General features: G+C 39.9%; 1 protein-coding gene across 1 annotated transcript in view; it reads right to left on the bottom strand.

Moving 5' to 3' along the window:
• LOC138979549 (uncharacterized) overlaps window positions 1-18,102 on the bottom strand; it is a 32,328-nt gene extending 14,226 nt beyond the window's left edge. Inside the window, exons 1-11 of the mRNA XM_070352266.1 lie at window positions 17,569-18,102; window positions 16,558-16,654; window positions 16,001-16,098; window positions 9,468-14,474; window positions 8,356-8,582; window positions 7,164-7,268; window positions 6,709-6,760; window positions 6,004-6,044; window positions 3,883-3,958; window positions 3,624-3,655; window positions 2,417-2,497 (exon numbers count right to left, since the gene is read on the bottom strand). Coding sequence (XP_070208367.1) covers window positions 2,417-2,497; window positions 3,624-3,655; window positions 3,883-3,958; window positions 6,004-6,044; window positions 6,709-6,760; window positions 7,164-7,268; window positions 8,356-8,582; window positions 9,468-9,753 — 900 coding nt within the window. The 5' untranslated portion in view covers window positions 9,754-14,474; window positions 16,001-16,098; window positions 16,558-16,654; window positions 17,569-18,102. The remainder of the gene's footprint in view (window positions 1-2,416; window positions 2,498-3,623; window positions 3,656-3,882; window positions 3,959-6,003; window positions 6,045-6,708; window positions 6,761-7,163; window positions 7,269-8,355; window positions 8,583-9,467; window positions 14,475-16,000; window positions 16,099-16,557; window positions 16,655-17,568) is intronic.
• Window positions 18,103-18,816: the final 714 nt, after the last annotated feature.

The raw sequence follows: 18,816 nt of genomic DNA, 5'->3' as shown, positions 1-18,816 counted from the left end.
ATCCCCATACGTTTTTTTCATTTTTTTGATAGATGTCTTTGATGACGTCATATCCGGCTTTTCGTGAAAGTTGAGGCGGCACTGTCACGCCCTCATTTTTCAACCAAATTGGTTGAAATTTTGGTCAAGTAATCTTCGACGAAGCCCGGGGTTCGGTATTGCATTTCAGCTTGGTGGCTTAAAAATTAATTAATGACTTTGGTCATTAAAAATCTGAAAATTGTAAAAAAACATAAAAATTTATAAAACGATCCAAATTTACGTTTATCTTATTCTCCATCATTTGCTGATTCCAAAAACATATAAATATGTTATATTCGGATTAAAAACAAGCTCTGAAAATTAAATATATAAAAATTATTATCAAAATTAAATTGTCCAAATCAATTTAAAAACACTTTCATCTTATTCCTTGTCGGTTCCTGATTCCAAAAACTTATAGATATGATATGTTTGGATTAAAAACACGCTCAGAAAGTTAAAACAAAGAGAGGGACAGAAAAGCGTGCTATCCTTCTTAGCGCAACTACTACCCCGCTCTTCTTGTCAATTTCACTGCCTTTGCCATGAGCGGTGGACTGACGATGCTACGAGTATACGGTCTTGCTGAAAAATGGCATTGCGTTCAGTTTCATTCTGTGAGTTCGACAGCTACTTGACTAAATATTGTATTTTCGCCTTACGCGACTTTTTTAATCTTATAGCAAATACCACCAAACAACAAGAAGGGCAAAGCCCATACGACTCACATGCTTTACACATTTTTCCTACCAAAATACATGTGACCTTGACCCAGGGTCAAGGTCATCCAAGGTCATGCAACACAAAGCTGTTAATTCAAGACATAGGAAGTACAATGGTGCTTATTGGCTCTTTCTACCATGAGATATGGTCACTTTTAGTGGTTCACTACCTTATTTTGGTCACATTTCATAAGGGTCAAAGTGACCTTGACCTTGATCATATGTGACCAAATGTGTCTCATGATGAAAGCATAACATGTGCCCCACATAATTTTTAAGTTTGAAACAGTTATCTTCCATAGTTCAGGGTCAAGGTCACTTCAAAATATGTATACAATCCAACTTTGAAGAGCTCCTGTGACCTTGACCTTGAAGCAAGGTAAACCAAACTGGTATCAAAAGATGGGGCTTACTTTGCCCTATATATCATATGTAGGTGAGGTATTCAATCTCAAAAACTTCAGAGAAAATGGGAAAAATGTGAAAAATAGCTGTTTTTTAGACAACATTTATGGCCCCTGCGACCTTGACCTTGAAGCAAGGTCAAGATGCTATGTATGTTTTTTGGGGCCTTGTCATCATACACCATCTTGCCAAATTTGGTACTGATAGACTGAATAGTGTCCAAGAAATATCCAACGTTAAAGTTTTCCGGACGGACGGACGGACGGACGGACGGACGACTCGGGTGAGTACATAGACTCACTTTTGCTTCGCATGTGAGTCAAAAACCACAAATGCAGATTGGAAGAATGGATTTCCTTCCTGCACACAGCGCTTCAATTGGTTCCAGCATCTGAATGTTTCCTGATACACACACTGAAGAGAACTTTCTGCATATCCTTTTCCTGTGATTGACGCCACAGAAACCAAAACACTACAGAATTCAGCAAATTTGTTTGCAGCCTCGCGACCTAAAGAAACCTAATTCCTGCATGACACTGGGCATTGTTTATGAGTAATGTGCCACATGAGAATACACATCCATTTAGGAATAAAATCAAATTTTGTGTTTTTATGGGTTTGGCGCACTGGAAAGTACGTTCAGTACGTACTTTAAGCTGAAAAGCACAGAATACTCATCCCTGCAAGTCTTAATCAACATGGTCAATGAAATACTAACGCTGAAGGGGTCTATGTCGCCCAAAAGAGGAGCATTCCTTGAAGTCAAGGCACAGTATGCAGGGAATCCCCGCGGGTGGATTTCCTGTAACGTTTGCTGATCTCGATGAAAGACACATAGTAATTTCACTTCCATTTGACACAATGCAGTTCTATATAAAGCTAACGAGAGGAAAAGTAAAAGCGATTCAAAGGACAGAAGAACCAGACAATCTGATGGAGCAAGGTTTCCTTAACCAACTTCTTTCAAATTATATGACTTTCTCACCGAAGCATGTTTGCTTGGCTGAATGCCACACGCAAATTGAGGAATCATAACAGATTTTCCTGTCAAAACCGCCATTTCGGAAGGAGAAGTAACGCTAATGTAAATCAAATTGGTTAACGACAGACCCGCGCTTGGCGCAAGATTGAGCGGTATCATACTTTCCTGCAAAACGCATACATGAACTCTACTTACAGGGAATCCCCCCCTCGTTCTGTCGACATATACCCCTTCAGCAATACTAACAAATTCAGGGAAAGCATAAAAATCACACAGGATGACTTACTCTTCCTCTGTCAGCTGTCAGACTGGCAGCAAATTCCAAGTCGGTTTGGGCCCGGGTGCTTCTAAATTCTTGAAGCTGTCCCTGAAGATGAAAAGACCACTCAAAACATTCAGAGCACTCATTTAAAACATTCGGGGCACTCATGAACTGTAATGGGATCTCGGAGCATAAAACTTGAAAGATAATATCCAGACCTGTTTACCCCTAAAACATTGCATGTGTATTTTCTGGGAGCAAAATGAGGCAAATGTGTAGTTTTGTAATTGAATGTGTAGAATTTCTCGTCGACCTATCACAACAACAAGAACAATGATTGCTACTTTTTACCACATGTATTGATTGACTGACGGAAAAATGGGAATTGCAGACAGTGCAATGAGCATGATGTTTTCCTTTCCGCGAAGAGACAAGGCATGGGTAGTCCTGATGATATTTTGGCAGAAAGACTTGGTTCGGCGCATTGCTCGTCTTTTTCTTTTTAGTCTGTGGCCTTTCGGAGTCATTTTCTTCACAGTTCTCATCTTCACTTTCGTGTGCTCTGCGTTCAGCCATTGTGTCGAAACGCCCGCATGGTTTGGCAGTAACGCGTTCAGTTGTGCCCGGCATTTGCTTGGAGAAGCCTATTCGGCATTAACAAGCTACAACGCAACGCCCGCGGGCGCTTTACGCGCTGCACGCAGCAAACGACTGCTGGCCGAAAACATGGATTGGAAAATGGATCGGTCAAGGGAGATGAAGAAAATTACGGATTGTGATATGCGTAGCCGAAACAATACCGTTTGCGTGCAGGTGTGAGAGCACAACGGGACAAGGAACAGGTGTAAACAGTAAAGACGAAAACAAAAAAAACACATTTTTTTTATTTTTTTTAATACCGTTTGCGTAGAAAACGACAGACTTGCGTAGTTGCGTAGTATATTATTCAAATTCGTAGTTTACTACGCTCAATGTGTAGTGTAAACAGGTCTGAATATCATATGCATGGTTGAGATTGGGGTTTAGAATGATCGCTACACTACAGATTTGATGTTTAATTGTAGGGGCACAATAGACTGAATAGTGCATTTAGTAAACAAGAAACAAAATTATTGCAAAGCCTCACCCTGAAAAATCAGACGCTTAAAGTGACATTTATAGATTATGCTCGACAAAAATAATAAATAAAAAAAGCGTCAAAACTTGACTGAATGAAAAAACACATGCTCACCTCCCGCGTCCCTTCTGTTGTCTGTGAAGTTTCTGAAACAAAATTAAAATGTGAATCCTGGAGGCTGATTTGAATCTCAATTTAGTGTTTTCTACTAAATTCATCCATGATTAAGCTCTCAGTCATGTTGTTGTCAGTGACTGCCACAACCTAAAGGTTCAACACTATACTCAATAAACAGTGGAAATAACAGTAAAATCAACATCTCACATTCTCAGCTTAGCTGATAAATATATGTCTACCTGACATTAAATTTTACCTTCAACAAACGGCAAAGTATCCTCAAGGTTGTGTCCTGCATCTACAGTGCCAGTGCTCTCCCCTGTGGCAGTAGCCTTAACTCACAACAACAGAGTATTACCATAAAAATAACTCAGTCAGGCAAAGTAGGGGAGGCAAAAATACAGTAACGTTTAAATCACACATAAAGCAGACCAAAATAAGTAAAGGAGTTTTCAATCAACACCAGAGTTATATTATAACTATTTTTGATTAATTCTTAAAATATGTTAAACATATTATGTGCCTTTAAAGCCCCAGAATGTATTAAATGGTTTACAAAACAATTTAAATCTTCCTATGAAAAAAAGCAGTGCTAACCTTTTGGAACATACTTGCAATAGCATTTAATAACAGTTCGTTTGCATTGCTATTTAGCTCGCGTAAACCACACATCAGATTTTGCGGTTTATCTAACCCCCGAGCCATCGTGAACCCTTGTCATCCACTTTTTTTCCCACAATTTAGTCATCAGTTTGTAATTTCAATGCGACTGTCTGTATTTACAAATAGCACGTTATTGCATGTGAACCTCTGATTCTAAAACGTCACACGAAGTTGTCAGCGGCATGCAGCTGGCTTCAAAGAAAGGGAGCGCTATAAAAACAAGAGGCGAAGCCATCAAGGCTCACGTAAGAAATCGACAAACAGTAACACAAACTCAATCACTCCGTCACACACACACACACACACACACACACACACACACACACACACACACACAGAAAGAGCATAGGTGAAACTGTGCAAGAAAGCGAGACACTAGATCTAGATCTGTCTGTCTGCATGTATAGTAGCCTACTTACAAGGACACGACTGCCAACTAGTCTCGGCGCGCTCAAAATAATAATGACCGAGACTGTCAGTACTTCCTTCGCGTGACGTCTAACCCTCTTACGTCATAATGTGACGTCAAAGTAATGTGACGTCTTCAAATGTTAGAGTTTCTACCACAGACATACACACGCACAGACGCACGCACGCACGCACAGACAGACAAAGTTACGATCGCATAGGCTACACTTACGTGAGCCAACAAGAAGAGCAAACGCTCGATCGAGTCACTTTCGCAGTTCTGAATATTATATGAGGCATCAGATGGACAGGAAGAAATTGCTATTCACAACACAATGAGTCACGTTCACATAAAATTTGAGCCCGGTCACTTTTATAGTTTCCGAGAAAAGCCCAACGTTAAGTTGTGTGTTGCCGAACAGAAAAGGCTAGTTATCTCCCTTGTTTTTCTGATAACGTTCGTAAAAGGCTACAGATGTAAATACTTTGATGTAAAGAATAATCCTACAAAGTTTCAATCACATCCGATGAACTTTGTCAAAGATATAAAATGTCTAATTTTTCCTTTGACGCTGACCTGTGACCTTGAAAAAGGTCAAAGGTCAACGAAACCATCGTTAAAGTGTAGAGGTCATTGGAGGTCACGACTAAACAAAATATGAGCCCGATCGCTTTGATAGTTTCCGAGAAAAGTCCAACGTTAAGGTGGTGTCTACGGCCGGCCGGCCGGACAGACTAACACTGACCGATTACATAGAGTCACTTTTTCTCAAGTGACTCAAAAATCATCTGCTTTGAGACACGACCTTTTGTGACCATACTTGCGGCCGATCTTTTTTTAAACTTTCAAAACTTCGAAAAAAGAAATCTGTCATGATTTAAGAATGTTTGTGTTACACGCTGTCAATATATTATTTAGATTTTAAAAGTTAGTTCTTGCGCCAAAACGAGGCGCCATTTGTAGAGCAGACGGTCCACGAAAATAAATTCTTTTAAAATTTCTCACTCACGATGGAAAGCAGCCAGGATGTTCCGTTCGGTGAGCGTTCCAATAAAAGGGTGTTTGTACTGTGTGTAAAAGCCTGACAGTATCTGTGATGGTTTACGGGAAGCTTACTGTGCCTTTAACTGAAGGGTGTTTTAACTTTTACAAGAAATAATACTTATTTCATAAACAACAGAGCAACATGGGCACAAAACATCATAATAACAAAGACAAATTAACGTTTGTTAACAAGTTGCAGATCAAATACAAAAACTTTGTTAGGAAAAACAATCAACATGTGTATTGGGTGATTAACTGTACCTGAGAGGGTGGATTCCTGAAGTTAGGCTCTCTTTCCAAATCTGATGAACAAAAATGATGGATTATAAGTTATCCCTAAAGTGTATTCCATTTCTACAAACCAGACCTAATCATATGATATTGCAAGTGAGACTTCACTGTCTTCAGTGTTGATCAAACACAAAGAGTTATGTATATCCTCAACAAATCAGCTATGAGGATGAGTACAAATGAAACAAGCTATAATTGTTGCCATTAAATTATCTATTTACTGCATATTGCTTTTATTTTCTAAAATCACAGAAGGGAGAAAAGGCATCTGAGTAGCAAACAAAAGCTAAATTAACTTGTTTATTAGACACTGCTTTACACTTCCTGAGTATACAGTCAATTTCTTCCCTGCAGAATCAGATCTGGCAAGAATTTTACAGAAAATTAAAGTGTGTGCATTAAATTTTCAGACAAAAACCATGCAACTGGGTTTTTGTGTGTGTGCAAAATTATGTCATGCCTCTCCTCATCACAGCACGCAGTTGGAGGGGGCAAGGGGGCCAGGGTGGAGTCAGCAACATTTGTGTGTGTACATACAACTAAGCAAAAAAAAAGTTTTTTTTATCCTAGGGTAAAACTAAAAGCCTGGTAAGATCTGACACAAGCTCAACTTTTTTACTTGTTGAAATGGAAGGTCAGTGAGCTTATAAATCAAAATATAGTAATTTAACTCACCAAATGCATCATTACTGCTATCTGCAGGCAGTGCCGGAATGAGTCCTTGAATCTAAGACACAAACAGCGTTTTTATTAATTTGTGAATTTAACAAAGTTCATCTCTATCATGTTTTTAGGATAACCTCAACAAAAAACTTGATCTTGCCTTGAAAGAAAGGCCACACGTGTATAAACTAATGTTATGCACCTGCCAGAAAATTATTCATTCTACAATTAAACTATGTGTGGTACTGGGAGATGTTAACTCAAGAAACGGATTCAAGCTTACAGAAATTAGACTCAAACTAAGAAATCAGGAGTAGATGAGAGCTTGCATCAATTATTTTCCTTATATCATGTGAATTCAGCAAAGAACATAAGTCTTCTGTACAAGAAGAAACAACTCTTCTGTGCATACATCTGCAAACACCACAAAACAACAGTTTTATTGATTTTGAATATCAAATTCTTACTGTCGGGGTCCCAAGTGTAACATGTGTCATTCTGCCGCCGTTTCTTCGTCGCCGGCGCCTTCTTTCACCCAGGTCAGGCAGTATGTCATTCAGGTCAGCCCCAGTCTGCAGTTTACAAAAAGACATGTTCAAATGAAGATCCATTCAGTGCAATTCAAAGTTGTAATTTCATTCACATTGATTCTTGGAAAAAAATGAATCTTTCATAGCATCAATAATATTTTTGTTTTCCCCAAAAATTAAATCACACAAAAAGGATCACCCCCCTCAAGGTAAATAAATGTACACACCAGTGAGTAAAAAAACAAAGTTTTAAAGACCAAATAACCAAAGGTAAGAAAGCACTCTAAATGCATATGACATGGGAAATGGAGTAAGCGAGAGTTAAATACTGAACCAATCTCCTGGCACCTGAGAGAAAACTAGCATTGAAATAATACAGGGAATCCCTCAGTGGGGAGTTCCTGAAGCATTTCGCTGATCTCATTGAAAGTCTTGTGATGCTCGGCAACATTAGTAGAATTTGATGGGTTTTTTTTATCTTGATATTTCTTACAAATTTGAGTATGGTTTGCAATTTCTATTTAAATAAAAGTGATGAATTAAATACCTGAACAACAGGTAAAATAAATTACTCATGATAATGACATACTGCACAGTGTTCCATAAGCTTTTCACTTCTGTTTGACGCCATGAAGTAACTTCAAGCTTACGAGAGACAATTTGATGAAGCAAAGTTTCCTAAATTACCAAATCCTTTTGAATTATAACATGACATTCTCACCGAAGCATATTAGCTTGGCTAAATGACGCACAGGAATTCAGGAATTGTAACAGATATTCCTGTAAAACCGCCATGTTCAAAGAGGAAGTAACGCCAAGGTAACTGAAATCTAGTTCATAAACATCTTGCTTGCTGCCACGCGGCAAAGAATTTTTTTCCCTCTTTATCTTCACTGCGCTGGCTGCAAAATCCCTCACGCGGAGGTGTTTTCAGACAGACCAGACACAGGTTGTCCCGGAGGTGAATCGGTTTACGGCAGTTACACGCTCAGGGCCAGATTGAGCATTGTCATACTTTCCTACAGGAACTCCACCCTGTGAGATTACTACAAAGAATCAACCTACAGGAACTCCAATTACAGGGAATACCTCTCTTTTGGTCGACATGGACCCTTTCAGCTGTACTCACTGTTAAGCGCACATAAAGGGCGGACCGTGAGTGGCCCATTTCTCTCCTCAACGCGGCTGGCGTGTTTGCAGACATGACCTGTAGATGGTAGGGCACCTGGGGCGGGCACTTGCATAACTCATAGGGCTGCTCTCCGATGCCCGGGAGCACTGCCCGCAGCTGACTGTCAAAGTCAGCAGCGGACAGGCTCTTGTCAAACTCAATGGCCTTGCCATTGTTTGCTGGACCTTAAAATATATACAGAAGCAGACTAATTATATGCATGTAATATGAACACAATCATAATAACATTTATGTTCTCATTGTAACTCTGTGTGTCAAGTAGTTAACCCTGCAGACCATACATTGACATTTTTTTTTAAATGAAGAAAAACAAGTCGCGTGAAGAGTTATAAAAACATTTAGTCAAGCTGTCAGCATCAAAGTAACAGAATAACACAAAAAACAGACATCGCCAAGACTATACTAAGATAGTCTCGACTAACCACATAAATAAACCGAGACGGGCCACGCTCGTCTCATTGCGCGCGAATGCAGTAATTACTTAAACTTATTTTCTGTAATTCTGAGCACATTTTCATAGTAAACATGACATGTTTTTGAAATCAGGAGAAAGAGGGGAATACTATGCAATCATTTTAAATCTGTTAGTGAAAATTCGATTTTAAAGACAACTTTAATGAGCAAACTAATTAACTAATTTTTATGCTGCTAAGCTTAAATTCAATCCCATAGTCTGGACATCGTCGAAGATTGCTTTACCACAATTTCAATCAATTTTATGGAAAAATGAGGGCGTGACAGTGCGACCTCAACTTTCACAAAAAGCAAGATATGACGTCATCAAAGATGTTTATCGAAAAAATGACAAACAAGTCTGGGGTTATTATAGTCAGGAACTCTCATGCAAAATTTCATGAAGATCGGGCCAGTAGTTTTCTTGGAATCGCTTTATACATACGCACATACACACACACACATACACCACAACCCTCGTCTCGATTCCCCGTCTATGTTAACACATTTAGTCAAAACTTGACTAAATGTAAATAGGAGAAAAAAAAGAGGGAGAAGAGAAATCCCCTTAACAACTGGAAACGAAAATGTCTCACCTAGTCCCCGCCGTCTGTACGCTGGAAAGCGGGAACTGAAAACACGGTTAACACCGTATGGCAGGGCTGTCACACGAAACTTTACCAAGGTCCTTCTTCCGTCTCTTGGCCTTCCTCTTCCCTGGCTTGGTGGCAAGTGTGTCCGCCTTGGCTGGCCTGGTATGTGCTGAAAAGCAGCAGCGCTGAAATTGAAGAAAAACAATCCAGGCATTTGTGACTTGTACATTATAACTTTGTCTTCACAATAACAGATGTACACCAAAAAACCAAAAAAAAACAACAACATACATAACAAGGTTAAACAAATCAGTGGCCTACGTCCCTCAGACAGATTTTGCGTTGAAGCAAATTTCAAATTTCAACAAGAAAAGCAAATGCTAGCACACGACTCGCCTTGAATCATTACCCCTGCCCCTCCCTCAACCACCTTGCCCATACATTAGAAGACGCCCTTCCTTTTAAGACCCCAAACCCCAGTGTGTTTTACTACCTATGACACACCCCCCCCCCCCATACACACACACACAAAAGCTGTTTCAGCTTCATGAAGTAATGTTCAAGAGAACTCCTTATGTGACCAGTTACCGGCACGGTTGGCCTAGTGGTAAGGCGTCCGCCCCGTGATCGGAAGGTCGTGGGTTCGAACCCCAGCCGGGTCATACCTAAGACTTTAAAATTGGCAATCTAGTGGCTGCTTCGCCTGGCGTCTGTCATTATGGGGTTAGTGCTAGGACTGGTTGGTCCAGTGTCAGAATAATGTGACTGGGTGAGACATGAAGCCTGTGCTGCGACTTCTGTCTTGTGTGTGGCGCACGTTATATGTCAAAGCAGCACCGCCCTGATATGGCCCTTCGTGATTGGCTGAGCGTTAAGCAAACAAACAAACAAAAAATGTGACCTGTTTCAATCCACTTAGTTATTCAACCCTAAGAATATTCACATTTTCAAACTGCCACAACCCCCAACCTCCTCCACCATCACTAGTTTGTTCAGCGGAGTCAATTAGGCGTTTATAGTAGTGTCAAGACTGGTTGTTTATCTAGCGCGCCCATGCTATTGCCAACTTCTGACAGCTCCTGTACCCTGGGACAAGGAGATTTACGATGCAGGAGCTGTCAGGAGTCAGCGATAGCATGGGAGCGCTAGATAAAATCGGTTCAGTAGTTTCCTTGGAATTGCTTTCTACACACACCACAACCCTCGTCTCAAGTCCCCCTGTATGTTAAAACATCGAGTCAAAACTTGGCAAAATGTAAACAGGGGTTTTCCTTTACTCGACTCGCAAGTGGGAAACGCATGCAATACGCATACGATTTTGTTACTCGTTTAGCGTGCAATACGCATGCGTTTTTTGCTCGACGAATATCAAGCATGACAAGCGCCTCTGCTGTAAATGTACCTCATGCGTACCGCATGCATATTGAAGACTGTTTATGCACTTTATAAAGGAGGTTTTATAACGCTCATTTTTTTAGGTACTCTGACAACACTCACTCAAACATACAGACAGAAAGTCAAAAACAAATTGCTTTATCAAAATATTATTCAACAATTTTCAAAAACATTCACAATCTTAGTGAAAGTGCGTAATTAGATACACTTACAACTAAAACTATGAATCGTATTCTACCTAGGCTTTACAATTGAAATCCATGGAATTTTTACATATCAACATTAAGCGCATAGTGCTTTTAGTTATGCGCTATAGAAATCTCCTTAATAAATAACATGTTTGATTGGGACAAATGTTCTTTCTTTAATTGGTGTTTAACGTCGTTTTCAACCGCGAAGGTTATATCGCGACGGAGGGAAGGGGGGAGATGGGATAGAGCCACTTGTCAATTGTTTCTGGTTCACAAAAGCACTAATCAAAAATTTGCTCCAGGGGCTTGCAACGTAGTACAATATATTACCTTACTGGGAGAATGCAAGTTTCCAGTACAAAGGACTTAACATTTCTTACATACTGCTTGACTAAAATCTTTACAAACATTGACTATATTCTATACAAGAAACACTTAACAAGGGTAAAAGGAGAAACAGAATCCGTTAGTCGCCTCTTACGACATGCTGGGGAGCATCAGGTAAATTCTTTCTTGTCCCAACCAATATGGGACTCCCCCTAACCGGGGACAAATATAGTTAGAAACCCTTGCGTATAAAAGAAATAGTCACATTTGTTTCAAAATACAACAAGAAGGGCAAAGCCCATACGACTCACATGCTTGACCTTGACATGACCCAAGGTCAAAGTCATCCAAGGTCATGCAACACAAAGCTGTTAATTCAAGACATAGGAAGTACAATGGTGCTTATTGGCTCTTTCTACCATGAGATATGGTCACTTTTAGTGGTTCACTACCTTATTTTGGTCACATTTCATAAGGGTCAAAGTGACCTTGACCATATGTGACCAAATGTGTCTCATGATGAAAGCATAACATGTGCCCCACATAATTTTTAAGTTTGAAACAGTTATCTTCAATAGTTCAGGGTCAAGGTCACTTCAAAATATGTATACAATCCAACTTTGAAGAGCTCCTGTGACCTTGACCTTGAAGCAAGGTAAACTAAACTGGTATCAAAAGATGGGGCTTACTTTGCCCAATATATCATATATAGATGAGGTATTCAATCTCAAAAACTTCAGAGAAAATGGGAAAAATGTGAAAAATAGCTGTTTTTTAGACAACATTTATGGCCCCTGCGACCTTGACCTTGAAGCAAGGTCAAGATGCTATGTATGTTTTTTGGGGCCTTGTCATCAAACACCATCTTGCCAAATTTGGTACTGATAGATTGAATAGTGTCCAAGAAATATCCAACGTTAAAGTTTTCCGGACGGACGGACGGACGGACGGACGTCCGGACGGACGGACGACTCGGGTGAGTACATAGACTCACTTTTGCTTCGCATGTGAGTCAAAAACCATGCAATGCTGATCAATTAGTGACAATTTCTTTTTTATGAGCATCAAAATTCATGGCATTTTGACACTTTAAATTTTTTGATTTGTACAATTCACAAGTGAAAGAAATACTACAAGTACATAAAACTGTTCAACGACGCCCATAGATCGTCAATCTTCCGAACTAATTCAATAGTAGGCGTATGTCATCGAGAATAGAGGATTAAGGATATTTTCATATCATGGCGTCAGCACCTTTCGGCGATTGGTCAATGCATTTCGTATCAATGATAATGTCGGTCATGCTTCAAATTATCGCTACTTGATATTGCTTTCCAAACTTATACAGGGAGCATAGGGTCAGTTACGCCGAACTGAACTAGCCCTGAACAGTGAGATATAGAGAACAATACATGAATACGAGCCGCGAAGACTCGGAAAGTTGAGTCAGTTGCCACCATGCTCGAGAACTCAAAAGTAATATTTCAAGTTAAAATTTCCCTCGCAAGCAGTGCGACAGAATACCTCAGTTGGTATTGCGGTGCTCCACCATGCCGGCTAGTCCTTACTTTTGTGGTCCCGGGTTCAATCCCGCGCTTCCAGCAATTTCATTTTTATTTTTATCTGAACTCGTAATTCTTGCTTTATTTGTTGGCTTCATCCCAAGAAATACCCATTCATTTTTTTAAACATTGGCTTCGGTGAAAACTGATTGCCCTTTAGGCAACACAGCGATGTACAAAACACAAATACGACCCGGGAAAAAGACGAGTCAACAAATGCTCAATTCGAACTTGGGCCATCGCCGCGCGCACGTGGCAGTTATGTTGGCAGTACAAGTCTTACACGCCTAACAGTTGAAAGCGTTGTGGCGAGTTGGTAAGGCGTTTGCCTGTGAAGCCGGCGGTCTCGAGTTCGAGTCCCTAAAAAACTTTTGTAATATATGATTTTTCAACTTTTTCTTCTTTTACTTTTCTGAATTCTATATGCTTGTATATTATTCTTTTTGATTTATCCTAAAGGTTTTGAGTCGAGAAATAACAAGAAGAGCAAACGCTCGATCGAGTCACTTTCGCAGTTCTGAATATTATATGAGGCATCAGATGGACAGGAAGAAATTGCTACTCACAACACAATGCATACCTGAAGAATTCAAGACATACCTGCGACCTTGAAAAAGGTCAAAGGTCACCAAAGCAGACGTCAAAGTGTAGAGGTCACTGGGAGTCACGTTCACATAAAATTTGAGCCCGGTCACTTTTATAGTTTCCGAGAAAAGCCCAACGTTAAGTTGTGTGTTGCCGAACAGAAAAGGCTAGTTATCTCCCTTGTTTTTCTGATAACGTTCGTAAAAGGCTACAGATGTAAATACTTTGATGTAAAGAATAATCCTACAAAGTTTCAATCACATCCGATGAACTTTGTCAAAGATATAAAATGTCTAATTTTTCCTTTGACGCTGACCTGTGACCTTGAAAAAGGTCAAAGGTCAACGAAACCATCGTTAAAGTGTAGAGGTCATTGGAGGTCACGACTAAACAAAATATGAGCCCGATCGCTTTGATAGTTTCCGAGAAAAGTCCAACGTTAAGGTGGTGTCTACGGACGGCCGGCCGGCCGGCCGGCCGGACAGACTAACACTGACCGATTACATAGAGTCACTTTTTCTCAAGTGACTCAAAAATCGAATATAGTGCGCGAGTGCCCTTGAACAGATTTCCCACAATCCCATGTTCTATTTTTAATAGTAGTTACAGACTTCTTGACAAATATAAATTGAAATTCTTGCATACCAAAGAAATTGTCACATTTGTTTAAAAATACAAAACCTCATAATACTGATCAATTAGTGACAATTTCCAAATACAGTTTTTATTCACATAAATTGCGGCAACTTTTCGGATGTCTCTGAATATAAATATGCAGCAAAAGGCAATGTGTTTTGTATGGACTCCCAGTGTCGTGCTGACAGCTTCTGTGATCCATCACCAGGCATAAACAAGTGATGCGCCTTCCCTTCCTTCAAAAGATTAGACTCTGCTTGGCTGCACTTGCTACCTCTCCTCTGTAGCCCAGGTCCAACAGATTTGCCCTGAAACTAACAACAATTTATCAAATCATTAGGCCTATAAAAAAAAATAGGTGTGGTTACGGTAACCCGACCTACCTTATTTTTAGGGGCCAACCCTACAACTTTTTATTACATTTGTCAAAAAAAAAAAAAAAAAAAACGAGTGCAGAAAACGCAATGAAAGCGAAAGCGCTCGAATCACACTCTTATTCCTCTGTCAAGTAGGTTTAATTTGTACACATTAGAAAAAAAAGTGATTGCCTACCTTCCTACCCTATTTTTTTGTGGCTATGTTACTTTAACCACACCTTTTTTTTTGGCCTTAATTGTTAGTGTATAAAATCTAAAGCCACCTGAACACACAACAGCCATTTTTTGTCAGTTCTCCACTTATTTCTATGAACATGTCTTTTATTTATTACACTCATCCTTGTGGTACTGAAAAGGTGACATGAAGGGCATAAAATCTAATATATAAACCTGGTTTCTGTCTGTGTGTCTGTATGATGATGATAGCCTCTAAAACGGCTGCACCGAATGAGACGGGAATTTCAGGATATGTTCTTTGCCCCTCCAATCGTGTCATAGGCTACTTTTGGAAAAGCAAACTTGAAAGGATTCGTAAAAAAAACGGCGTAAAACTGAAATTATCATCTGAGCCATCGCAGATCCCGTCGGTCTGAGTGGGCGAAGCTGTGCTTGACAGTCGCACAACTTTTACGTGAAACACGTGTTTTTTTTATTTGCGCGTGCCAAAGTTTTGGTCTTGGTAACCTTGACCCTGGCTGACTGGTCTCAGGTTCAAGGACAGTTAGTCACGACCAGCCCAGTCTCTATTCTCTCTCCCTCGGGCGTTGTGTAATTCTGCAAGATCTGCTATAAAATGCGGGCATAATTGATAGCTCTGTGAGAGATAGCGTTTCAGTCCAGACACTTCGCCTTGATAATTGTGAATTTGCACTGTGCAGCAGTGGGCTGCAGCAATGATAGCCGCAAAAATAATCCATGTCTTGGGTAATCCAAAGTACCCAAGTATGGTCCATACACAAAGGAAGGCGATCAAGGTTTAAAAAATGTTTTGTTTTACACGAGCCAGAAAACACTAGCGCTTGTGAAGCGATGGCTGAATTCTCTTCGACGTCAAAATTACGTGCCATCCCGGTACTCTGTTGTCTGTTCAATAACTTTATCAGCTTCGCTATCCTGGAACGCCGAAGAAGAAGAATCAGCTTCGATTTCTTGTATCGTGAATATTACATTTTTCTTTCATTGATGTAATTTTGCAACTTTGGTTATGGTACTTACAATCGCACGAAAAACTGCTGTTCGGTAGCCATTTACTTTACATCAGTGACTGTAGTGTATAGAAAAAACGATAACTCTTGAGAGTAGTGAATCTTCTTTCTCTTTCGCACAGAAGAGCTATTCAAGCGGACTATTGTGCAAGCTGGCTATTGCAGTTAAATCTGAAAATCTTCATCAGGCTTCAAACTCTCAAATCTTACTACTCCGCTGAAACCCTGAATAGCTGAGAAAAATAAAACCAAACGTACCATTGCAGAAAGCCGCAGTCAATCCTTTTGCAGAACAAAACCACCAAAGATCTCTCCACAAGCAAACATCACCAGGATTGTTGGCCATAACGTGTGTACTGCAACCATAAGCAGACACAATGTTACTCATCTAAAATCACAAGTACTGACTTGGTTCAAACAGTGTTTTATTTTCACAAGTTAATAAATCCATGACAATTATGTTAATAAAGGAGCACAACAAGATAAACTTATAAATGTGCTTATAACTACTGACTTAGATAAACCCATAACCTAGAGACATCACCATTAAACACACACATGCAAGTCACAGGATTACCTAGTGGTTTAAGCATGGCATAGAGAATTCTGAACTCTATTATAGGTTCAGTCCACAAGTCAGGTACTAAGGTACCAAAACACACACACACTCACACACATAAGGTGATAAGCCACAGTAGGACTGTATGATTGAAGCTTGGCATAGAGACAAGGGAGGAAACAACTCTACAATCATGGGTACACACACACACACATATATAAATGCTCAGCATAAAACACATGCAGAGGCAACGGACCTGTTAAAATGCAAGACAGCTGTGAGTGTGATGTTTCTATGGTGGTTGTCTCATCTCAAGGTGTGACATGTTACAGCAGGAGCCAACAGGTATGCAACTGTAAAAGTTCACAAATACTGTATACATCAATCATTATGCATCCCAATAAAAATTATAAAGCGACACAGTAAGTTGTATCACACACACACACACACACACTTACTATGCAACGGAAGTAAAAACCCACCAAAAATACCATTGAAGATCATTGAAATGATTACTTTTTTGCTTGTCTGCTGAGTTCAAAACAATTGACCTCGAGTGTAAAAAATACATACTTTCATTCTTGCTCTACTTCAGTGAACACTGTACTGTAATTCGGCCAGTTCGGGTTACAAATAACAAAAAATCTATGGTATTATCAATACATGAGAAATAATATCTACTCAATATACTTTACTCGCAGCTAGAACAGCAAAATACAATAAGCCCCATCTATTCTAGTGCACATGTCATGATGTCAAGACTCAACTTGTGACTAAGTTCAAGGATAAGCTTTATAAGATTTTTGGAGAGTTTGTTAATTTAAAAAAAAAACACACATTCCAGTCACAGATATTTCGAGCCAGCTGTCACAGTCACTAACACTTAAATGACAGCGGCTGGGTCTCAATCGAGTCAATGACGTACCACAACACACCTGAGAACTGCCAACGCCTTCTCCACGACGATTGGCAAGTCAGGAGTGTTCTAAACTTCCCCCTAAACCCTGTTTTAAAGTAGGTAGCTGGGTTTTTATTGATAGGGAGCGCTACTCACTCACAGTTGCGACGATGGCCAAAATCGGCCCCTGCAGCTTTTCCAGTCCAGAACTAGATCGAATTTCACGAAACAACAAACTTGTTGGCTTAAAACATCATCTCTACACTTAGCAAACCTTGATACGCGGTGCAGGGAACTAAACTCTTCAATACCATGCCTGCAAATACTTTCTAAAATAATCAAAACGTCAAAAACAGTGAAGAAACTTACCAGTCAGGCATAGATATCCTTCGTCTGCAGATTTGTGTTTACCGTTTTCGGTAACTGCGGGACTGGCAAACAAACGGAGTTGTTTCCCCTCGTAACAGCAGACGACACAATGCTCCTTTTACTCTGATTCTGTTAGGCTTACATAAAAGCAGTTTTGACAATATAAGTGTTTTCTGACACTGTATGTTACCCTTTGAATGCAAATCTATATATTGTGAATTCTAGAGAAAGCCATTTAGAGGCAAAACCAATCGGGAAAAACGGAAGTGGAGATAGTGTCGGAGCAAAATATTTCCAAAAGAAATTAGTGCCGATACTGAAAATATAAACTTGACTTTGAGTTTTCTGTAGAATCATCATGATGATCGATTTTCTTTCATTTTTTAAATGAGAATTTGACTTTTCTTTTAGCTAAAAAGATTCAGTGACTGTGAGCTAAAAAAAATTGCACAGAGCCATGCAAACAGGAATGACGTCGAATGCATATTTATAGACTCGGGAGGAACGCGTCACACAGTCGTGACAGTGACGAGAATATAGCGCAAAACTAAAAAAAATATATTAAAAAAAAAGCGGCATGCGTAAGCTTATCGCAGGGTTTCATTTAGAATCTACTAGTGCGCCCTGCACAGTATTCAATCTCTCGGCTCGGAAAGCCTAGTGCATGAAAACTGATGTCCCAAAGGGCGCATTAACTTGATTAAGATTACGTACCGGCGCCACCAAATAATCATATTATACACTTTACAACGGATTACACATATACACACACACACACACACACAAAATACTGACACGATATAGCGGCTAATTGTCGCACCGAATTCCAACATTTTGCATCTCAGTTGGTCACAAACCCGCACAGCCACAGGCCTCCGTTCAACTGAGTTCAAATCAGTTCAAGTTGCTTAGATCTGGATGTGGATGCCCCACTGACTCGGTGTAACTCGTGGGGAATACGTCACTAGAACCGAATTCGTCTGATAAAACAATTAACTTACCCCCCCAGTGCTGTGCGAGCCTGAGCAACAGCGTCAGTAAACTGGACTCGCAAGCCTTCGAAAACATCAGGGACATTTGGTGCCCCCGCCATCTTGAGCTGTTCTGTTAAAAGGCGGCAAAGGCGAGGCGATGAAGACGCTTAGTGTTTTTCATGTGGAATCCCAGTCCAAGTTTTTAAGTCGCTTAACCACGTGACTAATAACTGATTATACAGGTGTATTTACTATTAAATACAGGTGTATTTAT

The sequence above is a fragment of the Littorina saxatilis genome, linkage group LG1 (assembly GCF_037325665.1).
Source record: "Littorina saxatilis isolate snail1 linkage group LG1, US_GU_Lsax_2.0, whole genome shotgun sequence".
NCBI lineage: Eukaryota > Metazoa > Mollusca > Gastropoda > Littorinimorpha > Littorinidae > Littorina > Littorina saxatilis.
Note: the sequence above shows the minus strand (reverse complement) of the source record. Positions and strands in the feature narration are given on the sequence as shown.